General features: G+C 37.6%; 11 protein-coding genes across 11 annotated transcripts; 4 read left to right on the top strand and 7 right to left on the bottom strand. All coding sequences in view use genetic code 12, as the record gives it.

Annotated features, from left to right (window-relative positions):
- Positions 1–104: 104 nt before the first annotated feature.
- CWC22 (U2-type spliceosomal complex subunit) lies at positions 105–1,994 on the top strand (the record flags this gene model as incomplete). Its single annotated transcript, XM_067691754.1, has 1 exon — positions 105–1,994. The coding sequence occupies one exon, from the start codon at positions 105–107 to the stop codon at positions 1,992–1,994; it is 1,890 nt and encodes a 629-aa protein (XP_067548202.1).
- A 2,573-nt stretch (positions 1,995–4,567) lies between these two features.
- Positions 4,568–5,710, top strand: MP65 (putative family 17 glucosidase; the record flags this gene model as incomplete). The annotated part of the gene is made up of 1 exon (XM_067691755.1): positions 4,568–5,710. The coding sequence occupies one exon, from the start codon at positions 4,568–4,570 to the stop codon at positions 5,708–5,710; it is 1,143 nt and encodes a 380-aa protein (XP_067548203.1).
- A 1,196-nt stretch (positions 5,711–6,906) lies between these two features.
- Positions 6,907–9,606, bottom strand: RAP1 (DNA-binding transcription factor; the record flags this gene model as incomplete). The annotated part of the gene is made up of 1 exon (XM_067691756.1): positions 6,907–9,606. The coding sequence occupies one exon, from the start codon at positions 9,604–9,606 to the stop codon at positions 6,907–6,909; it is 2,700 nt and encodes an 899-aa protein (XP_067548204.1).
- A 436-nt stretch (positions 9,607–10,042) lies between these two features.
- I9W82_002856 (uncharacterized protein) lies at positions 10,043–10,840 on the bottom strand (the record flags this gene model as incomplete). The annotated part of the gene is made up of 1 exon (XM_067691757.1): positions 10,043–10,840. One exon carries the CDS (start codon positions 10,838–10,840, stop codon positions 10,043–10,045), a length of 798 nt encoding a protein of 265 aa, XP_067548205.1.
- A 990-nt stretch (positions 10,841–11,830) lies between these two features.
- On the bottom strand, positions 11,831–12,673 carry OCA1 (putative tyrosine protein phosphatase; the record flags this gene model as incomplete). Its single annotated transcript, XM_067691758.1, has 1 exon — positions 11,831–12,673. The coding sequence occupies one exon, from the start codon at positions 12,671–12,673 to the stop codon at positions 11,831–11,833; it is 843 nt and encodes a 280-aa protein (XP_067548206.1).
- Positions 12,674–12,916: 243 nt separating this feature from the next.
- I9W82_002858 (dolichyl-diphosphooligosaccharide-protein glycotransferase) lies at positions 12,917–13,585 on the top strand (the record flags this gene model as incomplete). The annotated part of the gene is made up of 1 exon (XM_067691759.1): positions 12,917–13,585. One exon carries the CDS (start codon positions 12,917–12,919, stop codon positions 13,583–13,585), a length of 669 nt encoding a protein of 222 aa, XP_067548207.1.
- A 321-nt stretch (positions 13,586–13,906) lies between these two features.
- On the bottom strand, positions 13,907–14,734 carry RAS1 (Ras family GTPase; the record flags this gene model as incomplete). The annotated part of the gene is made up of 1 exon (XM_067691760.1): positions 13,907–14,734. The coding sequence occupies one exon, from the start codon at positions 14,732–14,734 to the stop codon at positions 13,907–13,909; it is 828 nt and encodes a 275-aa protein (XP_067548208.1).
- A 1,215-nt stretch (positions 14,735–15,949) lies between these two features.
- PHO23 (Pho23p) lies at positions 15,950–17,170 on the bottom strand (the record flags this gene model as incomplete). Its single annotated transcript, XM_067691762.1, has 1 exon — positions 15,950–17,170. The coding sequence occupies one exon, from the start codon at positions 17,168–17,170 to the stop codon at positions 15,950–15,952; it is 1,221 nt and encodes a 406-aa protein (XP_067548209.1).
- Positions 17,171–17,456: 286 nt separating this feature from the next.
- On the bottom strand, positions 17,457–18,422 carry MTW1 (MIND complex subunit; the record flags this gene model as incomplete). The annotated part of the gene is made up of 1 exon (XM_067691763.1): positions 17,457–18,422. One exon carries the CDS (start codon positions 18,420–18,422, stop codon positions 17,457–17,459), a length of 966 nt encoding a protein of 321 aa, XP_067548210.1.
- Positions 18,423–18,679: 257 nt separating this feature from the next.
- I9W82_002862 (uncharacterized protein) lies at positions 18,680–18,922 on the top strand (the record flags this gene model as incomplete). Its single annotated transcript, XM_067691764.1, has 1 exon — positions 18,680–18,922. One exon carries the CDS (start codon positions 18,680–18,682, stop codon positions 18,920–18,922), a length of 243 nt encoding a protein of 80 aa, XP_067548211.1.
- A 319-nt stretch (positions 18,923–19,241) lies between these two features.
- Positions 19,242–21,200, bottom strand: I9W82_002863 (uncharacterized protein; the record flags this gene model as incomplete). Its single annotated transcript, XM_067691765.1, has 1 exon — positions 19,242–21,200. One exon carries the CDS (start codon positions 21,198–21,200, stop codon positions 19,242–19,244), a length of 1,959 nt encoding a protein of 652 aa, XP_067548212.1.
- Positions 21,201–21,909: the final 709 nt, after the last annotated feature.

Raw genomic sequence — 21,909 nt, forward strand, 5'->3', positions numbered from 1 at the left:
ATGAGATGAGACACGAAGATGGGGTGGGAAAGATGAAAAGTGAAAAAAACAAAGCCGCACTGGAAAATCATGATGAGCATCAAAACATAACCACATATCACAGCATGAGCGATACGGTTGTAACAGCTGCTGATGGCACAGTTAATGTCTCAGATGAGATACAGCGCAAGAAATGGACCGAGTTGAACCAATCCATTGACAAAGTAATCACCAACTTGAACCTATCCAACATTCAAACTTCAGTGATTCAATTATTCAACATCAACATCAAACGCGGACGTGGGTTACTAGTACGATCAATTATGCATCATCAACTACAAGATCCTCGCCAAACAGCACTCTATTCGTCCTTAATCGATGTACTTAATTCCAAAATTGGATCAATTGGGAAGCTTCTTTCTAGTAGAGTTGTGTTGCAATTCAAATTGGGATACACAACCAATGATTATGAACTATGCAAGTCGTCGTTACTTATGTTGATCTATCTAACTATGCATCAAGTTATTAATGAAATTACACTCCTTCAAGTTATTCAATTATTATTGGAATCGCCAGTGACCAATGGTGATGTTGAATTATGTACCGAGGTTTTCAAAATTGGAGGCAAATTTCTAATGATGAAATCAAAAGTACCGACAACAGTGATTTTAAATCGGATAAAAGACTTGGTTCAGGAAGATGGGGACCGGGAAAGGTTGAGTCAGAGGTCACAGAATTCGTTGCGGTACTTATTAAGACTTGGCCAACTGCAGTTCAAGTCGATACCGTTGATTGATAAACAATTGGATTTAGTTGATGATGAGGATAAACAGACTCATGTGATTGACTTGCAGGGGACAGTTACCGCAAAGGACTATTTGAACGTGCACCATTTTGATAAAGACTATGATAAACATGAGAAGGAGTATGATACACTACGACTAGAGATCCTCCATGGTGAAGAAGAAGAAGAAGAAGAGGAGAAGGAAGACAATGAAGTTGAGCCAACAAAAGAGGTAGCAGTGACAAAGCCAGCTGAAGTTGTTTCTGACATGACCCAATCTGACCTCCTCCAATACCAAAAACAAGTTTATTTAACAGTAATGTCATCAATGTCCTCCGAAGAAGCAGTACATAAACTATTAAAACTCAGTCGTCAGCAAAAATCACAAAACTCACAAACATTATGCGACATGATAATCAAATGTTGTTCCCAAGAAAAGACATATTCGAAATACTTTGGCGTCATTGGTGAAATTCTTTGTGGTAAAACGCATCATTGGCAATCCAATTTCATTACATTGTTTAAACATTACTATTCAACAATTGATAATTTCGAAGCTAATGTGTTAAGAAATATAGGTAAATTTTTCGGACACTTGTTTGCTGCAGATGTGATTCCTTTAGATAAAGCGTGGGATGAAGTACGCATAACTCAACAAGATACCAACCCAGCCAAACGGATTTTACTTAAATTTATATTTCAAGAAATGGTGGAAGAACTAGGTGTTGATGAAATCAAAGCAAGATTAATTGATGATTCATACGTGAAGCGTGGCTTGAATGGTGTGTTTCCTGTTGTTGATGTTGATGAAGATGATGCGGATCATTTACGATTTTCAATCAACTTCTTTACTGCCATTGGCTTGGGTGTGTTGACGGAGGAGATGAGGAATGTGTTGAATCACTTGCCACCGCTGAAGAGAGGTAGAAGCCGAAGTCGAAGCTTGAGTAGTCGTGGATCAAGTTATTCACGCAGTTATTCAAGAAGTAGTGGGTCACGAAGCTATTCCCGAAGTCAAAGTTTTTCGAGAAGCAGGTCGAATAGTTATTCTCGTAGTAGGTCAAGAACACCATCTAGAGATTCATTCCGTCGTACATCAAATGATGAAGGTGGAAATGGTGAAACGGGTAAAGAGAATTTAACAAAGAGAAGACGTTCTTCAAGTAGTAGTGGATCTGAGGAAGAAAGCCGAAAATCGAAATTGAGTGATATACTAAAACAAATGCACTAAGATTTCATAGAATAGATAGCGAATTAAAGTAAGTGCTTTTTGTATCTGAATTATTGTACTATGTTTCTCTTGTTCTGTGGTATATTGCAACTGCACTTCATTAAACACAAAATGGTGGGAAACTAATCCAAGAAAAAAAGCTTATTTTCAAGAGGTATATCTCAGAGAGAGGAATCGTAGTTTGTGATTGTTCAAGAGATGAGATGTGAAATAAGCTTTTGGACTTTTGAAAAAAAAGATCTAGGCCTCGACTGTGAAGAAAAATAAAACAAAAAAAAAAGGAATGCAAAAGATCTTCCAAGATTAGATTTCTTACCACGTTGACTAGTTAATTTCCATGTGAGAGTTCAGTTGAATTTCCTAGCAATAGCCAATCAGATAAGCCCATCCATATTGCACGTTTCCTGCCATTGAATAGGAGGTTGAATATGTATGCTATTTCGCTTATAATGCGTACTTTTTTTGTTTTTTGTTTTCTGTTTTGTGTTTTATTGAGACAATTAAGCACAAAAGCAAATCAGAAGAGACACAAATCAAACACGATTGGGGCAGAGGGAGGGCGAGAATCGATTGAATAAAGTTTTGGCTCATTCGGAAGCAGCAAAGCTTTAGGTAACCGCAGTATGGTTGGCTGAGACCTGGTCTCTTTTTCTTGCAGTCAGATCATTTAAGCTTAGACAAATGATTTAGGAAGGGGCGGGGTTGAAGAAGTGACACTATTTTAAGCAATGCAATCCATTGAATAGAATCACATCGCCTTTATTGAAGAGATAAGATCCGATGCATGAGTAACCATAATATGAAACATACTTAAAAGCAATTGTATCATGCCGATCTGCAACGAGTCGTCAATTAAGAAATACTTTTTTTTTTTCTGAAAGGCGGCTTTCTCATTATGAACTGATTTGTTGATTCCAGTTTACACACAGTTATTCAATCAAACTTAGCCAGCCAGCCTGGTGTAGTTGCAAACTGGTTTTAGAGTGAGCTAGTTAAGTTACATTTAGTGCTGGCTAGTCTGTAGAGACTATATATCTTTATAAAATAAGCTTGAACTATAAAACTTTAAAACTTTAAAATATAATATATGGAGGTAGTGTACCCTTGATCAAAATAATCTCGTTTAAAATTTTTCTCCAACTAAACACAAACACCAAAAAAACATCAATGAAAATCTAATCACTTTATATGCAGTCATTAACCAATGTATCTCCAATTGCACAAATCGCACGTGTTTCTTTGTATTTTTTGTTTTTGTTTTGTTCTTGTTTCGGTGTACAAAGAAATTTTTTTTTTTTTTCTTCCTTCTTACACAGTGATACTGTACGACAATTGACGATGGACAACGTAAGGGGGGCGGAGTGGAAGAGAAGGGAATGTTTACGTCGAGAGTGGCGCAAGAAAAGTAGAATCCCTAGTACGACACTATCCCCCCCCCTTCGGCATTTTCATGCGAAACATTGTTTTTCAATACACACACAAGTAAAAGTCGTCTATGTTTCGACCCTTTCGATACGACGTAAAACCTTTGAAACCATAGAGAGACAGGCTCCTTTATTGTTCTAATACCAATTGGAAACGTAGATCATATATATCCTACTATACTGATACAACATACAGGTAAGACGCGTCTATTGGCTTGACTAAATCTAAATCGTCATTGACGCAACGTTAATAGATTTCGCTCCCTCTCTGAAGCTACTTCTTATGTGTAGGGTTATATCCGATTGGATCGTGCTGACACGAGGGCCTACATTGCAACTACTAAAAAATTTAGGCTGCATAATGCTTGTGTTCATGCTGCAATTGCCATTCCACATTCTAAATAAAACGCGGATATAAACTCATAGAGAACGAGGGAGAAGACACTCTTCAGTAACACTTTCCTGTTAAGGTAAAAGAGAAGAAGGTGCTATGTTTTGTTTTGTTTTTCTTTTACTGTTGCTATGGTGATAATTTTCTTCTAATTGTGTTGCAATTGTTCTAGACCTCCCTTGTGTAGTGTGAGAAGTGCATTTTTATGTTTGTTGATTTGTTTACAATTTGTTTTGTATTTACACAAAACATGCCTATTTTAGTGAATTGTTTTACCAATTCAGCTAAACAGTAAACAAATGTAGAGAGTATTACATCCATACATCACTATATAAGAAAATACTCATACACAATGCACAAACATAAAGAAACAATACAAACCCAAAAACTAAACAAAGCAAAAAAATAAAATAAAATAAAATAAAATAAAATAAAAAAGTAAAATAAAATAAAATAAAAAAATAAAATAAAATAAAATAATAAAATAAAAAATTTTCTCTCTTTCTAAAAAGTTCAACAACAAATCTTCAACGTCAAAAGTTTTTTTTATTTCTACTTCTTCTTCTTCTTCTTTTCCTTTCTTCACCTTTAACCAAAAAGTCTTTAATTTTAACTTACTTCTATCAGTCGTTCCTTAAAACTTATCATTCCTTTAGAAGTTTTTTAATAACAACGCAACAACCAATCCCAACTACTACAAACTTTCGTTAAATTAAAACTAAACTCAACTACTACAAAAGTTAGACGTTCCTTAAACAATGTTGTACAAGACTATCGTTTCTACTGCTTTATTAGCTCAAGCTTTGGCTGCTCCATTAGCCCTTAACCAACACCAACACCACAAACACAATGAAGAGAAGAGAGCTGTTCATGTTGTTACTCAAACCAATGTTGTTGTTGTCACTTTAGGTGCTGGTGATGCTACCACCACTTTTACTCCAGTTTCTCTTGAAACTCATTCTTCAGCTTCTGCTGTCACTGATGCTCCTCAAAACCAACCAACTACCACTGGTGGAGCTTCCTCTGCTGCTTCATCATCATCATCATCATCATCATCATCACCAGCAGACAATGCCTCTTCATCATCTTCTTCTTCATCATCATCATCAACTTCTTCTTCAAGCGTTGGTTCTGGTGGTGCTAAAGGTATTACTTACACTCCTTACGCTGACGATGGTAACTGTAAGACTTCATCCCAAATTGCTTCTGATGTTGCTGAATTGTCTGGTTTCGATGTTATCAGATTATACGGTGTTGATTGTGATCAAGTTGCTCAAGTCTTGCAAGCCAAGACCTCATCTCAAAAGATCTTTGCTGGTATCTACGATGTCTCAGCCATCTCTGATGGTGTCCAAACCATTGCTGATGCTGTCAAGGCTCATGGTTCATGGAGCGACATTGATACCGTTTCAGTCGGTAACGAATTAGTCAACTCTGGTGAAGCTACCACAAGTCAAATCAAATCTTATGTCAACCAAGCTAAATCTGCTTTGAAATCTGCTGGTTACACTGGTTCAGTTGTTTCAGTTGATACTTTTATTGCTGTTATCAACAACCCAGAATTGTGTGACTACTCTGACTACATTGCCGTCAATGCTCACTGTTTCTTTGATGGTTACTACACTGCTGACCAAGCTGGTGAATGGGTCTTGTCTCAAATCCAAAGAGTCTCAAGTGCTTGTGGTAACAATAAGAATGTCTTGATTACTGAAACTGGTTGGCCATCAAAAGGTGACTCCAACAACAAGGCTGTCCCATCCAAGGAAAACCAAGAAGCTGCTATCCAATCCATCAAGGACACTTGTGGTTCTGCTTCTATTTTGTTTACTGCTTTCAACGATTTGTGGAAGGCTGATGGTTCTTACAACGCTGAAAAATACTGGGGTTTCTTGTCAAACTAAGACACACACACCACTGTGTTTGATTACTTTTGGTTAAAACCTATTTTTTTTTTTTATATATATATTTTGTGCTTGCCTTTTCAATTTTATACCCACTACCACCACCCATAGTGTTGAATCAGAAGAAGAAGAAGAAGAAGAAGGATGTGTTAGAAAAGAATCAGCAGAGAAAAGAGGAATAAGAAATACAGTTCACGTTGCGTGTAACTGCAAAAGCCTCAAATCTTTTCACACAGACTCACGCTTCTTTTTGATGATTACATATTTTTTTTTACAATTGTTGTTGTTTTAATCGTTTGTTCATATGTTGATACGTATATGAGTGTGTAATTACTCTTTTTTTAGATATTCATCATTACCTTATATATGCATAATGTACATCGATTTGTTTTAAAGAATTAAAAGGAATAGATGTAGATAGCATCCTCTGAGGGTGTTATACGTGGGAACATAATTTCCCACTTCACACTCCACATCTACATTGATACAACAGTCATTCTCTCTAGTCATTTCAAATAGAGCTGTTCAAAATCTACAATGATGCTTGTATACTTTTCTCTTTACACAAACAATTTACAGAATCGTATTTTAAAAAAATGATACGTAATCCCAAATGTGAAGAATACGCCAACTCAAAATATTCTATTTCCACGGGATTAAAAAACTTCGTCACAACCGCAGGTCAAAAAGATGATAAAGTGTTTGCTCTCATTCCGCAAAATGAATTAATACAAACCCCGAAGCCCTTCAAAGTAAAAAATGAAGAAAAGTGTAAAAAGATAACCAACCACAGAACTGTAAGTTAATCTACTAAGTTCAGTTTGTATCTTGACTCATTCCCATGGAAGGCGTCCTTTAAAAAGCCTTCTGGATGAAGATGGTGGGTGAAAGTGAAATGATTTATAGCGATTCATCAATCAATGAAAAAGTAAACGAGATGTCCAAAAGGTCGACTCGTTCATCACTAATGGGTGCACCGTATTCATCTCACTGTCAAGGTAGGGCATGTTTTGCCACAATAGACGTAACGAACGCATACTTCCAAATACCGTTAGACAAAGTGTTTTTCTTTTTCTCTTTCGTGGAAACAGTCTTCCTATTTATACTCCAGAAAAATCAGTAAAAAATTCAGCCGGCACGTGAAGCTTTAGAAATTAAAGTACACAAAAATAATACACTTATAATACAGAACACACTTACTCTTCCTCCTCCTCTTGCTCCTCCTCTTGCTCTTCTTCCTCACCCACTTCATCCACACAGGAAGCAATAAACTTCTTACGCTCTTCAATCTCATGTCCACTCTTAAACTTGTACAATTTCGATTCCTTATCAGTACCCAAAACAGAATCAAATGCCTTATTCCAAACACCAACAGGCGCTTTCTTGAGCGGTAAATAGAATACAACCTGTTCAGTTTCCCAATTGAAACTTGCACCTTCATTATCAACTTGTTTACCCTTTTTACCACCCTTCTTTGAACTAGATTTCTTTTCAGCCTCGCTGATTGCATGAGATACCGAGTCGATAAATTGAGTAATGAAGTTGACCATGACTAAAGGTTCACTTGAACATGCATAGATGATATGACAAATGAATGGTATTTTGAACCCCAGCGATGTCAATTTCTCAAAAACTTCATTTAAGTTGTCATCAATTTCCTCATCCTCATCCTTCTTGTTGTTGTTTTCATTGAGGAGTTCAGTGAGTAATACGACATATGGTTTCTTCTTTTTAATCAATTTGAGAAATTTAGGTGGATCGACACAATCAATCAAGGGTGTTGAATCTTCAAGGTAACCGAGACTAAAATCCTCCTCCTCTTCATCCTCCTGTTGAGTCAATTGCGATTGAGAACCCAATTGAGAATCCAATTGTGATTCAACTTTGTGTGATCCTAAAGTCTCTGATCTAGTTGGTGCTGAGAAGAATTCATCATTATCGGACTCTTCATCAGATTGCTTATTAGCCTCTTTTGCTTTCTCATCAGAATTCTCTTCATCCTCATCTTCATCCTCATCTTCATCCTCATCTTCATCCTCATCTTCATCATCTTCTTCAAGGGTACCAAGATCATTCAACGTTGGCTTTTCAATCCTGTCACTAGTCACATCCTCATCATCGATGTCAATATCTATACTAGCATCCATATCAATATCAACTTCATCATCATCATTGGTATTACTCTTTCCACTTGAAGGTTTTGGCTCTACAGCATCACTAACATTGGAGTTTTTCAACTCACCAATCTCTTCATCAAGTGCAGATTGTTCTTCTTCTTCCTCCTCCTCCTCCTCCTTCTTTTTCTCTTTCTCTTGACGTTTTCTTCTCTCTGCATCACGAGCAGCATCGGCAGCAATAGCTGCTTTCGCATCTGCTTCCGCTTGCTCAACAAAAGCAATATCTGCATCAATTTCTTCCCCACTCTTTTCATCTTCAGTCTTGTCCCCTTCTTCCTCAACCTTGTCATCTTCAACAATTTTATCCCCATCACCACTTGCACTCTCTTTATTCCTTTCCTTCTGAGCTTGCGCATCCCTCTTCAAAGCAGCAACGCTCTTATTAAATCTCGCCACATGTTCCGGCACTTTAGTCAACACACGAGGCACATCGCCCTTTGCCAAACACAGTTCATAATACTGCTTATACTTGACAAAATCATAATCACTAGCAATATACTTACGACACCGATCTCTCCATGAATGCAAAGGGTGTCGTGGATGCTTATGATACAAGGAATTGAAATACAGGTAGGGTAAATTAGTCTTGCGTGAATCATCAGTGGCATCGTAGTCGAAACCTTGCAAGATCGATTGTTGTTTGATATACGCAATGGCTGAGCAACATAAGTCGTAATCGTCCACTGCGGTGAATTTCGTCTTCATTGTCTCATCGGATGGAAGTTGGTCCAAGGGCACAGGGATGTAATTACCTTGTCGATCTTTAAGTAATTTACCACGATCATTGGTCTTGTACACGTAGTTCAAGTGGGGTGCTAAATGACGACGGTATCGTGCTCGGATAGAGTTACCAGTATGCACTTTTAACATTTCATGAGTGGCCAATTCACGATAAAATTCATGTGAATGGCGCATTTTGGGGTTTTTACGCACTTGTTCCAAAATGTATTCATCTTTTTCATTTGTGAATCGATTCATGGTAGTTCCTTGTCTTGCTGGTGCACGTTTACGAGACGAAGTCATTGTTACACCGGACGATCCTTGAGTTGGAACAGATTTGCCAGTAGTATGGATGAACTCAGTCGTATGTCCATGTTGCTGCTGCTGCAGTGCTTGACCATGTTGTGCCAAAAACGCATCAATCATGGGCTCAGTATCCTCATCAATCAGCAGCAGCAGCAGCAGCGCTGGTGCAGTCACTGTGTAATTACCAATGGGCAACAAATGTCCCATACCAATACAATCATCAATATAACTCATGCGAACAAACCCACCATATTGATCCTTACTAGAAAGATAAATTATGTTTGGCAATCCACCTTCAGCTAAAATTCCACCATTTTGAATAATCAACCGTGCATATCTTTTCCTTTGTGGTTCATGTTCAGGAATGAAAAATGGAAGTGGTTTATTATTTTGATCGACAAATATTCTGGACTGTGGTTCTGCATACTGGTGATGAAATTGGGGCGGTGGTGGAGGAATCTGTTCTGGTGAAAATTGGAAGTGATCATTAGCAGTGGCAGATTGAGCACTAGCAGCATTTGATGGTCGTTGTTGTTGCTGCTGCTGCAGAGCAGCTAAAGCTTGTGCATGATGCTGGTTCTGCAAGTGGTGTTGGTGTTGTTGTTGTTGACCAGCAGCAAACACGGCTGCTTGTGCTGTAGCTTCAGCAGTACCGTCACTAAAACCGGAGTCATAACTGTAATTGAAATTCATTGTTTACAACAAATGAAAAAGAATTCAGGTTTTGGCTTTCTTTCAGATTGATTGAATTACTCTCGTGTAAGTTAATCAATTACAAATTGTTTAATCTATAGGTTTGTTCAATGCTTTACCTTTTGTTTAGTTGCAAAAAAATATCTGTGTTTGTACTACTATGCTTTTGACTTTGATGTTGGCGCTTGGATGTAGTTGTTAGAAAGGTAAAAAAAAAGGATTGGATGTTTGGATGTGAACGACAAAAAAAAAAAGAAACTTTTGTTGTTGTTTCGTAAAACAAAGGAGAGACGCACGTGATTATTTTCAGGAGACGTGTTTCAAGAGCGGAATAAACATCACTCCTAGCTACACCTTACAAAATTGTCTCTTGGTAACTCGTATAATATAGAATTATAAAAAAAAAACAACACACTAAACAACCCCTCTCTTTCCCTTACAAGAAGTAGAAATCTCCAAATAATCCAACTATAGCAACAGTCAAACTTAGACCTGAAATATAAGATCCAATAGTATAGCCCAGTTTTATATGCTCCAAGTCCTGAATAACTTCCTTTTTGGTTAAAGTAGCTTCTATTTCAAGATCAACGTCATCTCCTTCTTTCAAGGATGGCTGTGGCTGATCTTCAACGTCATGGTCTCCTTCCTGATGTCTTATTTGTGGTGACGCTGGTTGAGAAGCAGTTGGTGTAGAAAGACCCGATTCATCAGAAAGATGGACATAAGATCTACCCAATTCATCAACACTATTAACCTTGGAAATCACCTGAGCAGCTTCGTCATCATCGTCATCAGCAGAAACAACTGAAGAAGCAACATGAGAGCTTCTTGCAGATGATTCCTTTTTCACAACTGATACATCTTGCTTGTTGAAAATCTTTTCTTCATAAATCCAAGCCTTGAAATATAAACCAAGTAAAGTTAAAGGAGCACCAAAAGCAGAATATACCAAATAAGGATGTTTTTCATCAATAGGACTATATTTAAAAGCCAAAGTGAAGAATAAAGTGCTTAAACCAGCCAAAAGCCCATTAAAAACTCTTGAACTGAAAAGATAGGTTTTAGTCTCTTTGATTTTAGCATTTAAAGTGGAAATTTGTAATTGGTAGATTGAATTTATTTGAGTGATTAGGGTGGGAATATTTTGTATAGATTGTTGAATAAGTGAGGAGGTTAATAGCCCAAGTGAACCCAAGCCTAATAATTTGATGGTGTTTACGCAAGTTCCTGCCATAATTGCTTCTTCTACTTTTATGTGTGATGATTTGAATGGGGTTTTCAAAAAGGAATATCTAGTTTAGCAAGCAATAAAGTTTTGTGTGTGGGTGTGTAATCTAATGATTATAATGGATTCTATTAGATAGATTGAGTCTGATCAGATAGGCACTAGCAGTGGCAGTGGCGTTGTTGTCTGGTTTCTCTGTTTTAAATTGTGTGGCTCTGTCACTCCGCAAGGGATAAAAAGTAAAAAAGAAGAAAACAGAAGCAGAAAAAAAAAAAAACCAAGATTAAAAATTTGTTTTATGTATGTCTTTAGTGTGTGAATGATAAGGGAGTAGTAGTAGTGCAAAAAATAAAAAAAAAACCGTGATCGGGGTTTGTTATCTAAAGTGTGTGTTTGTAGTTTTATGTTTGCTTTAATCAAATACCCAACAGAAGTACTTTGTAACTAGTTATATATGATCTGGTTGGAATGAACTTGTAGTCTGCTATCTTCAACTGGTGTATATAAACGGAAGAAGAAGATAAAAGAAAGGAGCAGAAGAAGAAGTAGAACTGTTAAATAAAATTTGGGGTGTGTGACATTATGAGGGGATTAAACAACAAAAAATTTTAAAAGAGGGGAAGATGATAACAACATAGTGTACAGTGGGTAAAAAGAAAAGGGAGTGGCAAATTTTTGATAAAATGCACATTTAGCTTAAACACGTGCTAAATCACATATGTTTATATATATATATCTTCTATGCAATACGGCTCTTCAATGATACCTCCCATACCAACTAAGTACTTCTACTCCTATGAGACATAGACATTGTCTGAGACTACTGTAACAAAATGTCCGACATTTGTTTCCTGTTTGGGAACACAAGTCTCAGATAGGTCAACTGATAACCACCAGTTCCTCGGTACAGTTTATGTCTTGTGCCACAAACAGAAGAAGCCAATCAACTTATACAAAATGCATTCCTCATAGGCATATCCACCTCCTCCCTCTCTTCTCTCACCTAATCTTTAACCACTCGGGCGCTTTCTCCGGATCAATATCAACCAGCAGCACATCAAACCCTTCAATCAACAACTCCACAAGGATCCTCCCACCTCTAGCCCCAGTAAACCGTCGATATTCCTCACTCACACTCGCTAAATTCCACCCTTGCAATCTCCTCAAACACCCAACAACAGTACCAGTCCGATGTCTACCCATCCCACAACATACCAACATGGGATAATTGTTCTTGTCAACAATCAACTCCAATGCTTTGGTGATTATTGGCTCAGTTAACGAATCCCATGGATTCATATTTGGTTGGATGGTATGTTGTTGGTCAAACTCAAGGTACTCATTCAACATACCTACATATTCAATATTGATGGATTGCAGTTGACAATAATCAAGGAAATCATCATTGGGTTCTTCGGAAGCGAGCCAAAGTATCGTTTTCAAATTTAATTGATTTAAAAACAGTTGATTTATGATTGATGGTTGACCAGATCGATACAATTGTTTTTCCACTGGACAGAAGTTTAATGGAGGGATGATTCGTAGTACTGGTGGATGTGTGATTTTGCGCAAGTTGCTGTTGGTGGTTTGGGCATGGTCTAGTCTTTGTTGTTGTTCATTTTCAATTAATTGGGATTGTGTGGAGATACCATCTATGTCTTTAGTGTGTGGTTCATGCAGCAACTGCAGTAGATCATCAACCTGCTGATGGTTCAGTAAATGTGGTTCCCCCTCTTGTTGATGTGCAAGCACCGCTTCTGTGTAAGTTGACTCTTCTTCCCCATTAGGCTTCAACTGTTGACTTAGTTTCCCTTCCAAAGGAACCGACTGACGAACTGCCATACTTGTAACCCTCCTGTCTTTATAATGCCAAAAAAAAAAACGGTAAATGCGATAAATGTATATCTAGCTGTTGTTATAGATAGCTGTGAAATGTGATGGTTTTACTTTAACATGGTTTTTACACAGTTGAATCCGAACAATTTTTTTTTTTTTTTTTCGTTCCAATTCAATTCGTTGGCTATTTTTCAACAACAAACTAAAAACACAGCCAAATCTAGTTTACTCAAATCATATCTTCCAGACATGGCAAAGAAAGAATCCACAGCTATCAAGAAAGCTCAAGCAGCAACAGCAGCTGCAGCAGCAGCATCCACAAGTTCAACCAGCACAGGCTCCTCCCCTTCAGATTCAATTCTTCCTCAAACTAAAACAGTAACGACAACATTTGCTGAACTCCAATCAGCAATAAACACAACCATCAACGACTATCTCCGCCACTTGACACCCAAATTGAAACTAATTGACATCTTCCTTGTGTTTTTAGTAGCATTGGGCATATTGCAATTCATTTATGTTCTTTTGATTGGTAATTTCCCATTTAATGCTTTCCTTGGTGGGTTTGCCATTTGTGTGGGTCAGTTTGTGTTGTTGGTGAGTTTGAGATTGCAGATTAATGATCATAATGCCAGTACAGCAGCAGCTAATGGGGATGATGGAGAGGAAGAAGTTGTTGTTGCAAAGAGTAGTAAGAGCAAGAGTAGTAAAAAGAAGAGTGAAAAGGAGACCATTGCAGATATTGATGAAATTGATGTTACTGTTGGTGGTGATGATGATGAACTCGAAGCTGTTTCTGGTGATGATGATGGCAAGTCAAAGAAGGTATTCACCGGTATTTCACCAGAAAGATCATTTGCTGATTTCATTTTTGCTAGTTTGATCTTACATTTTATCGTTATCCATTTCATCAATTAGGTAGAAGAGGATAAATAGAGAATGTGTATAGAAATGGAACAACTTTTGATAGAATTATAACTTCTTCGCCACTGGTTTTCTCTCTCTCTCTCCACAAACCACCGCTTCAAATATTAAAGATTACTTATTATAAAAGACTACCAAACTTTCATTTAATAAAAACAATCAATGATAAAAACATAGAGAACCACACTGAGTCACAGACTCAAAAAGAAACTTTTTTTCTGACTTTTACTTTTGGAGAAGTGGTTTGGTTTGTAATAATCAATTGACCTTGCTTTTATGACACACATTTTGATTAAACGTGTAGCTTCACCTCCCTTAGACAATCACACAACATCCAGATTTGGACTTTTCTCCACCCGAAGAAGATTGTTGAGTTTGTTGTTTTCGTGGTCCAGCTCCATTTGACTTTTGTGCTGCGCCACCACCACTTGGCGAAGATCCAGCACCAGTGGCTCCAGCAGCAGCTCCAGCAGCAGCTCCGGCACCTGAAGCACCGCCAACTGCACCGTTAGCTTGTTGTTGCAGTACTTGCTGTGATTGTGATTGTGATTGAGATTGTTGTGCTTGTTTATTTTGTGCTTGCTGTTGTTGTGGCGATACTCCTTCATCTTTCAAACGTTGTTGTCTTTGAGCCTCTTCACTAGATCTAACATACTTCACCAAATCAAAAAATGCTTCTTCAACATTAATTCTCAACTTGGCTGATGTTTCCAAAAATGGACAATTAAAACTATTAGCTAAAGCTTGACCTTCTTCATAACTAACTTGTCTTTCCATTTCCAAATCACATTTATTTCCCACAACCAAAACAGGTACTTGATCACTATCTTTAACCCGTAAAATCTGTTCATAAAAAGTTTGCAATTCCTCCAATGAATTCTTGGAATTTATAGAATACACCAAAAGAAAACCTTCACCAGTTCTCATATATTGTTCTCTCATGGCGGAATATTCTTCTTGTCCAGCAGTATCCAAGACATCCAACAAGACTTGTTCACCATCAATAGTACATTGTTTTCGATAACTATCTTCAATGGTTGGGTCGTATTCGTCAACAAAATGGGATTGAATCAATTGGATGGTTAAGGCTGATTTACCAACACCACCACCACCTACTACTACCAACTTATACTCTCTCAACATTCTAATAAGGATACTTATTACTTTGATTGATAAGAAGAAAAGGGAGTTAGTTGAATAACGTTGAAAAATTTATAAAAAAAAAAAAAAGACAACAATTGAAGAAAAGCAAAATTAAAAATAAAAAATAAAATAAAATAAAAATAAAAATTGAATGACACGACACAAAAGAATACACGACAATGAAATTTCATATACTCTCTCCCATTGTAAACAACATAATTTCATTTCTAGAATCACACAAGGCGACCAGACAACATCACACCATTTTCCGTCTAAGAGAAAAAAAAAAAAAGACTTTCATACTTGGATACTATGTATATTCTTGTTTTCTTGTCGGATGTTTCCGTCTTTGGTGTGTGGGTGGAAATGGGTTAAAAGCGTATGTACAGTCTAAAACCAAAAGAAAGAGACATAACAAACTCAAAATGGAAATACGATTAGTAATACGTTAGTTAACTATAGCCGATATACTTTTTTAAGCTGAACAGTTTGGTTGTTTGTCTTTGAGTGTGTTCACTAATAATACGTTGACCAGGGAGTATTCTTTCATTATACTTAGAAAATTGATAGTTGTTTATAGACTAGAGACTACCATTTTCCATCAAAAAGGCAGTGTGACTGGTGGTACAAAAACAGATTCAAAAACGTCATTCTTCGTTCGATGATACTTCTATTTTCAGTATCTATTCCATGTCATATATTCTTCTCCCCACTTGAAAGTTAAAGAGAAAGAAGTACAAATGCAATGGAAATATAAGAAATGACATTTGCCAAATGGAAGTAAATGAATGACTGACCCACTCCCCACTTTTGTTTTTCATCATCTTCTTTGTGCTTTATTGATTAATCCTTCTTTTGTGTGATATTGAATAAACCTGCACGCGACAGCCTCTTCTAAAAGACACAAGGCGAGACAAAGGGACAAAGAGACAGGGAAACAAGTAACAATACCCTTCTAGAACAAGAGACCAAATGGAGATATCCAATTCTGACACAATATGAAAGTTTCCCCACTTGGTATTGCAATTACTTTTTGACGTTTTGACCTAGAAAACAAGTATGACGCCCCACTACCTACAACGTTTACTTGAAGCTTTTCGCATTTGACCAGTTATTACCATCCAGAGAGATAAACACTACAACAAACTTCAAGCTAAAGCAAGAGATTACAAAATACATTAACACAGAAAAACACTCTTTCCAAACTCCTTTCGTTTATAACTTCTTCACCTTCATCTTCTTTAAACAATCATCACAATACCATTTCCCTTTTGGTGGATTCTTGAATCCAATACAAGGTAAATGAAACCATTCTCGTTTACAATCATCACCATCACACCCAACCATTTCACCAAAGGAGACTTGATTACAATAGCAATAAGTAGGTTCATGCGACCCACTTGAAGAACCACCTCCTCCACCAACACTATTAGCTGATGCTTTAGCTCTATCAAGGTTGCTTGAGTTTGTTTTCCTATCATTTCTCTCCACTCCATCATCGTCGTTATCATCATCTTCGTCAACATCAGTTCCCTTTTTCTTCTTTTTCAAAGATGAAGATGAATTTCGATCTTCATTTTTCCTCTTCTTATCATTATAGTTACCACCACCACCACCACTTGCACTATTGTTACCATTACTCCTTCCACCTTCAAGTGGAGTTTGCTCCTTACTTCGTTTCTTCTTATTGCTGTTCGAGCCACTACCCACATCCCTATCATCATCCTTATTCGCCTTTCTCGCAGCCAACGCCTCTCTCCTACTCTCACTACGCTGTGATTGGGCAGTTGTTGATGCACTATTCCCATACCCACCACCACCTGTATGGGTAGCACCATCTCCATTGCCATTCTGGTATTCCCTAGCAGGATGTGACGAATCAAGAATCATTGCTGGATGAACCAAGGGACCAATACGTATATTCTCAGGAATCTCATTGTTCTGAATGATTAATTTATAATCCTGATTTATTCGACGCATATGTTTATTCAATAAATCAGTGGCAACTGAAGTAACATGCATCTTCTCTTCAAGACATGGGATAATTTCATTAATCTTGTTTTTGATAATGTTTAGTTGAGAACTCTCCCGTTTCTGTTTCCTGGCAAGTTCTTGAACTTGATTGTCCCCATGCACTTGTCCTTGTCCATCTTCTCCTTCTCCTTCAGTATCCCCAACATGCAAGTTATCAATATAACTCTTAATTCGATGATTAATCTGAGGCACAGTATTTATACACTTGGCATCAATCTCCTTCAACAAAGTGAAATATTTAACAATATCCAATGGCAACGCCTCAAACGCATCACTAATATCGTTTAATCCTGGTAATAGTTCATGAAGATGGGTAATTGTTCTAGGGCGGTTCTTGAAATCGTTTATTCCTTGAAGCTTTTGTTGTCTTTCCCGTTTCCTGTAGTCTCTGGTTTCCTTCATTGTAGAAGCGAGAATGTGATTGTGGAAATCTATTCAAAGAAAATTGAGTTTTAGATGAATTTGTATGATTTTTTGTTTTTGTTGATGAAAAGAGAATGCGGAAAACTAAAAAAATAGAAGCCGATTGCGATGCTACCATTTGAGATCTAATGTCTTATACTTGAGCCGATTTTTTTGACATGATAAAGAACGATATGAAAAGGGAATACAGATACAACGAATTAGCATGAAGGGCATCACATAGCCCCAAACATTGTCTATTTTATTAATTTTATTACCGATTGGGCTACGATAGCAGCCCTACGTCTTCACTTACTTCCTTTCCACTCTGTAGACTTTCTTTAGCCCCTTTTAGTTCATGATAAGTAACATCCAAATCAGGAACATTCTCAAACATATTAACTTCAACATCTTTCTCCACTTCTTGACCTCCTTTTCGGTCAGTATCTTTACCCGATGCAATATTAATATTTAAATCTCTTAATATCCTTGCACCTCGTTTCTCAATATACTCATCTCGATGATCAAAATTGACTTTCTTTAAATCAATACTATGAAGTTTCCGCTTGGCAATTTCAACTTGTTTAATCACATCTTTCAACTGTAGAACAATATTCGCCAACGTTTGATCAATTGGATTCAATTTACTCAAAATCTCCTTCACTGAAATTCCATCATCACCCCCCTCTTCTCCTTCTCCTCCTTCACCCCTCAATTCATACAATTTGCCAAACTTACCCAGCACAACCTGAAGGTACTCCCTAATCTTATCAAACGTAACAATTTGCAACTTGTAATAATACCGCTTATACAACTCCTGCCGTATCAAATCATTCATCCTCAAAATCTCATCATCATACTCCAGCTTCGCCAATGGATTCTCCTGCAACTGAGTAAAATCAATACCTTGATGCGACTTCAATCTAAACCAACCATCAGCAATTAAATCACTAGGAACATGGAAAATATTAGTTAAACAATACAATTCATACTTGTCGAATGCGAAATCGATGCGATATTGTAGTAAGGATTCCAATTTGGCAGTTCCTGAGAGAATCTCATCATGGGTGATATTTTCCGGTAGTTGACCCTGTGCATGGACGTTAGTTAGATAGTTTTCTAGTGCTTCTATACCTTGAACCATGATTTGATTGACAGCATTGATGACTTCGTCAACTACTTTTATTGGTGCGAATCCGAGATGTTCTGTGAGGAGTGCTGTTGCACGGGGATCGTACTCTGTATTTGGCATAGCTATGTATCGATTTTGGTGTTTGTAGTATGGTGTGGGTTATAATTAGCTGCCACTCGGGTAAAGCCAGACGTGATTGTTTTGGGTTTGCAAAAACATTACGCTACCATTTCCTTTTTTTCGCTACCAATCTTAAAAATTTCATCAACCACTAAGAGACAGACAAAAAAAAAAAAATCTTACCAAAGAGAACCAAAGAAGCACCACAAAGGAGCCAATCCTATACACACATTTATATATCCACACACACACTCATCATGGCAGGCACATTACACCCAGACAGAGAATTGCAAAAATTCAACACGGCCAAAGAGAAAATGGGCCATTATTTCCGTTTCAAACCAAAATCAGTCGCTTTCAATCTCATCTTTATGGGTCTAGTACCCATTGGATTGACTATGTGGGCGTATAATTATGAAGGTACAATTTCCATAACGGATAGGTTGAGAAAGAAGCCGGTGTTGACTAGTGACTATGTGCCTAGAGATAAAGATTTGTAAGTGAGATGGATGGAGACGCTGGGAAGAAGTGGCTCTTTTGGGCTTTGAAATTGTTGAGTTTTTTTTCGGAAGGGGCATCAAGGGATATTAGGTGATCACTTTCGTTGGTAGTATTGATTTTTAAAGAGATTGATGACGGAATGAGCTAGTCAAGTGCCTGGTTGTATACTACTTAGTTTCTAATAAGAATATTTATTTTAGAATTGACTTGTAGACATGTACGTAGAGTTAACAAATAAATCAAACATTAATACATTCTTTACTAAATAGACTACTGAAGGTACCCCCCGAATTAAAATTAAACCATTAAACCACTGTCCTACTTTTTCAACTTCACTTGAAACTCAAACATTTTCGATTGAGAATTTGGACTGAAATTCTTATCTGGCAAACTACCTACCCTTCTGCCAGATGAACTGCGACGATGACCGATGCTGCGGCCAAGACTGTTTGTAGTTGCACCAGCAGCACCGCCTCCCCCAACAACACCCTCTTGTCCATCTTCATAAATAAATGAATATTGATTACTCAACTCAAGAATAGGGACTGTTCCAAACAAGTCGGCCTGATTTAGTGAAACGGAACGTTTTTGTGGAGATGTGGATGAGAAGGCGTGACATTTACCACTGGCACTGGCATTATTGGATGTGTTGTTGACCACTGGGAAAGTACCCATACTAGCACCGGCATATGGCGAAGGAAGAGTCTTGAATTGACCCTTTGATTTTTGGAATTTAGGATTAGCTATGAGTGTGGGGGATCCACTGAAGGATGATGACTTTTTCAAAACTTTTTTTGCATTCTTCTTCTTTGAGGACAATGTCGATGTAGAAGCTTGAGTTTTCTTCTTCTTTGGTGTCGAGGGAACATCAACACTGCCAGGTTTCGGTATCGATGGGGTTTGATTATTTGTTGTTGCAATACCACTCCTATCATACTCAAACCCATTCATTTCCATATTAAGCTGATGGTCCAAGTCAACCATATCTTCAAAAAACTCCTTTGTGTCCATGCGTGGTGTAACCAAACTTTCAAAATGATCATCCTCAAGTAACTCTTCAGCAGTAATATTGTTGGTGCGGAAAGTATCAGTGACGTTTGCATTATTCGAGGAATCCTCAATAGAGGATTGTGGACTTGTGACTTCAATCGTAGTGGGTGAATCTATATCATCGTATTTATCAACAGATTGGATATTTTGAAAAGATGGAGGTATTTGTCGACCTTCTTTGTTTCCAGGTCTCTCTTCCACTTCGTCATTTTCCTCCTTAATTTCAATGGTCATTGCCGATGATCTTCTATGTTTAGACACACGTTGTTTTGGCAGTTCCAACTGCTTCAAAGCATTCAAACTATCTTGCTTCTCTTTCTCTTGCTTGATCAATGCTTGTAAATTTAGACTCAGTTCAGAACGGAATTTTCGCGTCGATTCAAGGTCATTTTGAAGCTGGGCGTAATCTTGTTGTTGTAACTGTTGCTGAAACATAGCATTGGCTCTCTCGTAAGGGGATAGTTTGGCCATATGGTTCTGTAGTGGCAATGGAGGCTGCACCGGGAAAGATTGTTGTGAAGGCGACTGTCTTTGTAAGTTCTGCAACAGTTGCATTTGTGGCGGAGGTGCTGGCGGCGTTTGCAACAGCGTTTGAGCTGTAGCCATTGTCTGTTCAGTGTTCAACCCAAGACCGATTGGTCCTGCTTTCGCATTGGGTGTTACTTGGAATTGTGCATGTGGTGGTGATGTAAACTGCTGAGGCGAATTCCTCAACCCAGTCAGAGAGCTTGGCGTGCTCAACATTGGTTCACTAAAAACATCAACAGAGTTGTAATTTTGCGCATTCATAATATTTGGAACGATTGGCGACGATTGAGTTTGAGTAGTGACATTTGTATGTGAGCTATTACCATTTTCTGAATAAAATGGTGGAGGGAAAACTCCCGTGGGTATCATTGCTGGTGTTGTTTTATTTGAAAAATTAGTACCAACAAAAGGTTGATTAAAAGTGGGATCCATAGACGACTTCGGCGTCTCTAAACCAAGGCTTTTATCATTGTAACATTCCAAAAAGTTGAAAAAATCATAAGGTGGGTAGGCACTAGCACTAGCTTGTTGACTAGTAAAAGTGGTATTGTCAAATGCATTGATATTTGGATTGGGTGTAACATATTGAGAATTGATAATATTATGATCCAAATCGGACAAGAACGTTCCTTGTTGGTTGATCATTGGTGAAAACTCGGCAATATCGTCCTGTGATAGAAAACTTTTATCGAAATTCATATTATGGTATCAAGCGAGTGTATTAGTACTAATGTTATTAAATAGCGAGAGTAATTGTGTCAAGTGGCTCGTTGCTGGTATGACGTTATATGTCACCACAATGGAGTGTATACCAAGTGCAACTGTTTGGTTGTGACGTAGGTTCTGAAGACTTCCTTTACTTCGATGTATGTAGGAGCAAGGGGGGAGGGGGGAAAATACGTCTCGAGTATAACCAGACACAGAATTATTCTTCCAAATTCCGCTAGGGTTGTTTCTTTTGTTTGAAGCGAGTGTGTGTGTGTGTTTGATTAACTTGTTCTATGGGAGGGTAACCTTTGATATATCTTTCTTTTTGAAAAAGAGGTGGATTCTTTTGGATAATCTGAGATACGAAATTAATTTTCAAAATCTCACGTTCTCTCTTTCTCTGTCTCTCAATCTCTCAATCTTTTTCTCTCTCTGTGAGGATAATTTTTTTTCTGTCTGTGTCAGTACCTATGTATGTATGTATGTAATTTAAATTATTATTTTTTTTTCTTTTTCTGTTGGGTGGCTGAGAAAAAAAACAAAAAACAGACAGACAGACAAAAAACTATATCAAAACTAACTGTGTTTTGTCTGTTTTTCTTTTAGAGATTCAAGACCCGCCCTAGAACCCGTCACCTGGTTACAACACGTTATTATCGATACGTTCAATTCCACCAGTTCCCTTGCTCTAACTCAATCT

Source organism: Candida metapsilosis (assembly GCF_017655625.1).
Source record: "Candida metapsilosis strain BP57 chromosome Unknown scaffold3, whole genome shotgun sequence".
Taxonomy (NCBI): Eukaryota; Fungi; Ascomycota; class Pichiomycetes; order Serinales; family Debaryomycetaceae; genus Lodderomyces; species Lodderomyces metapsilosis.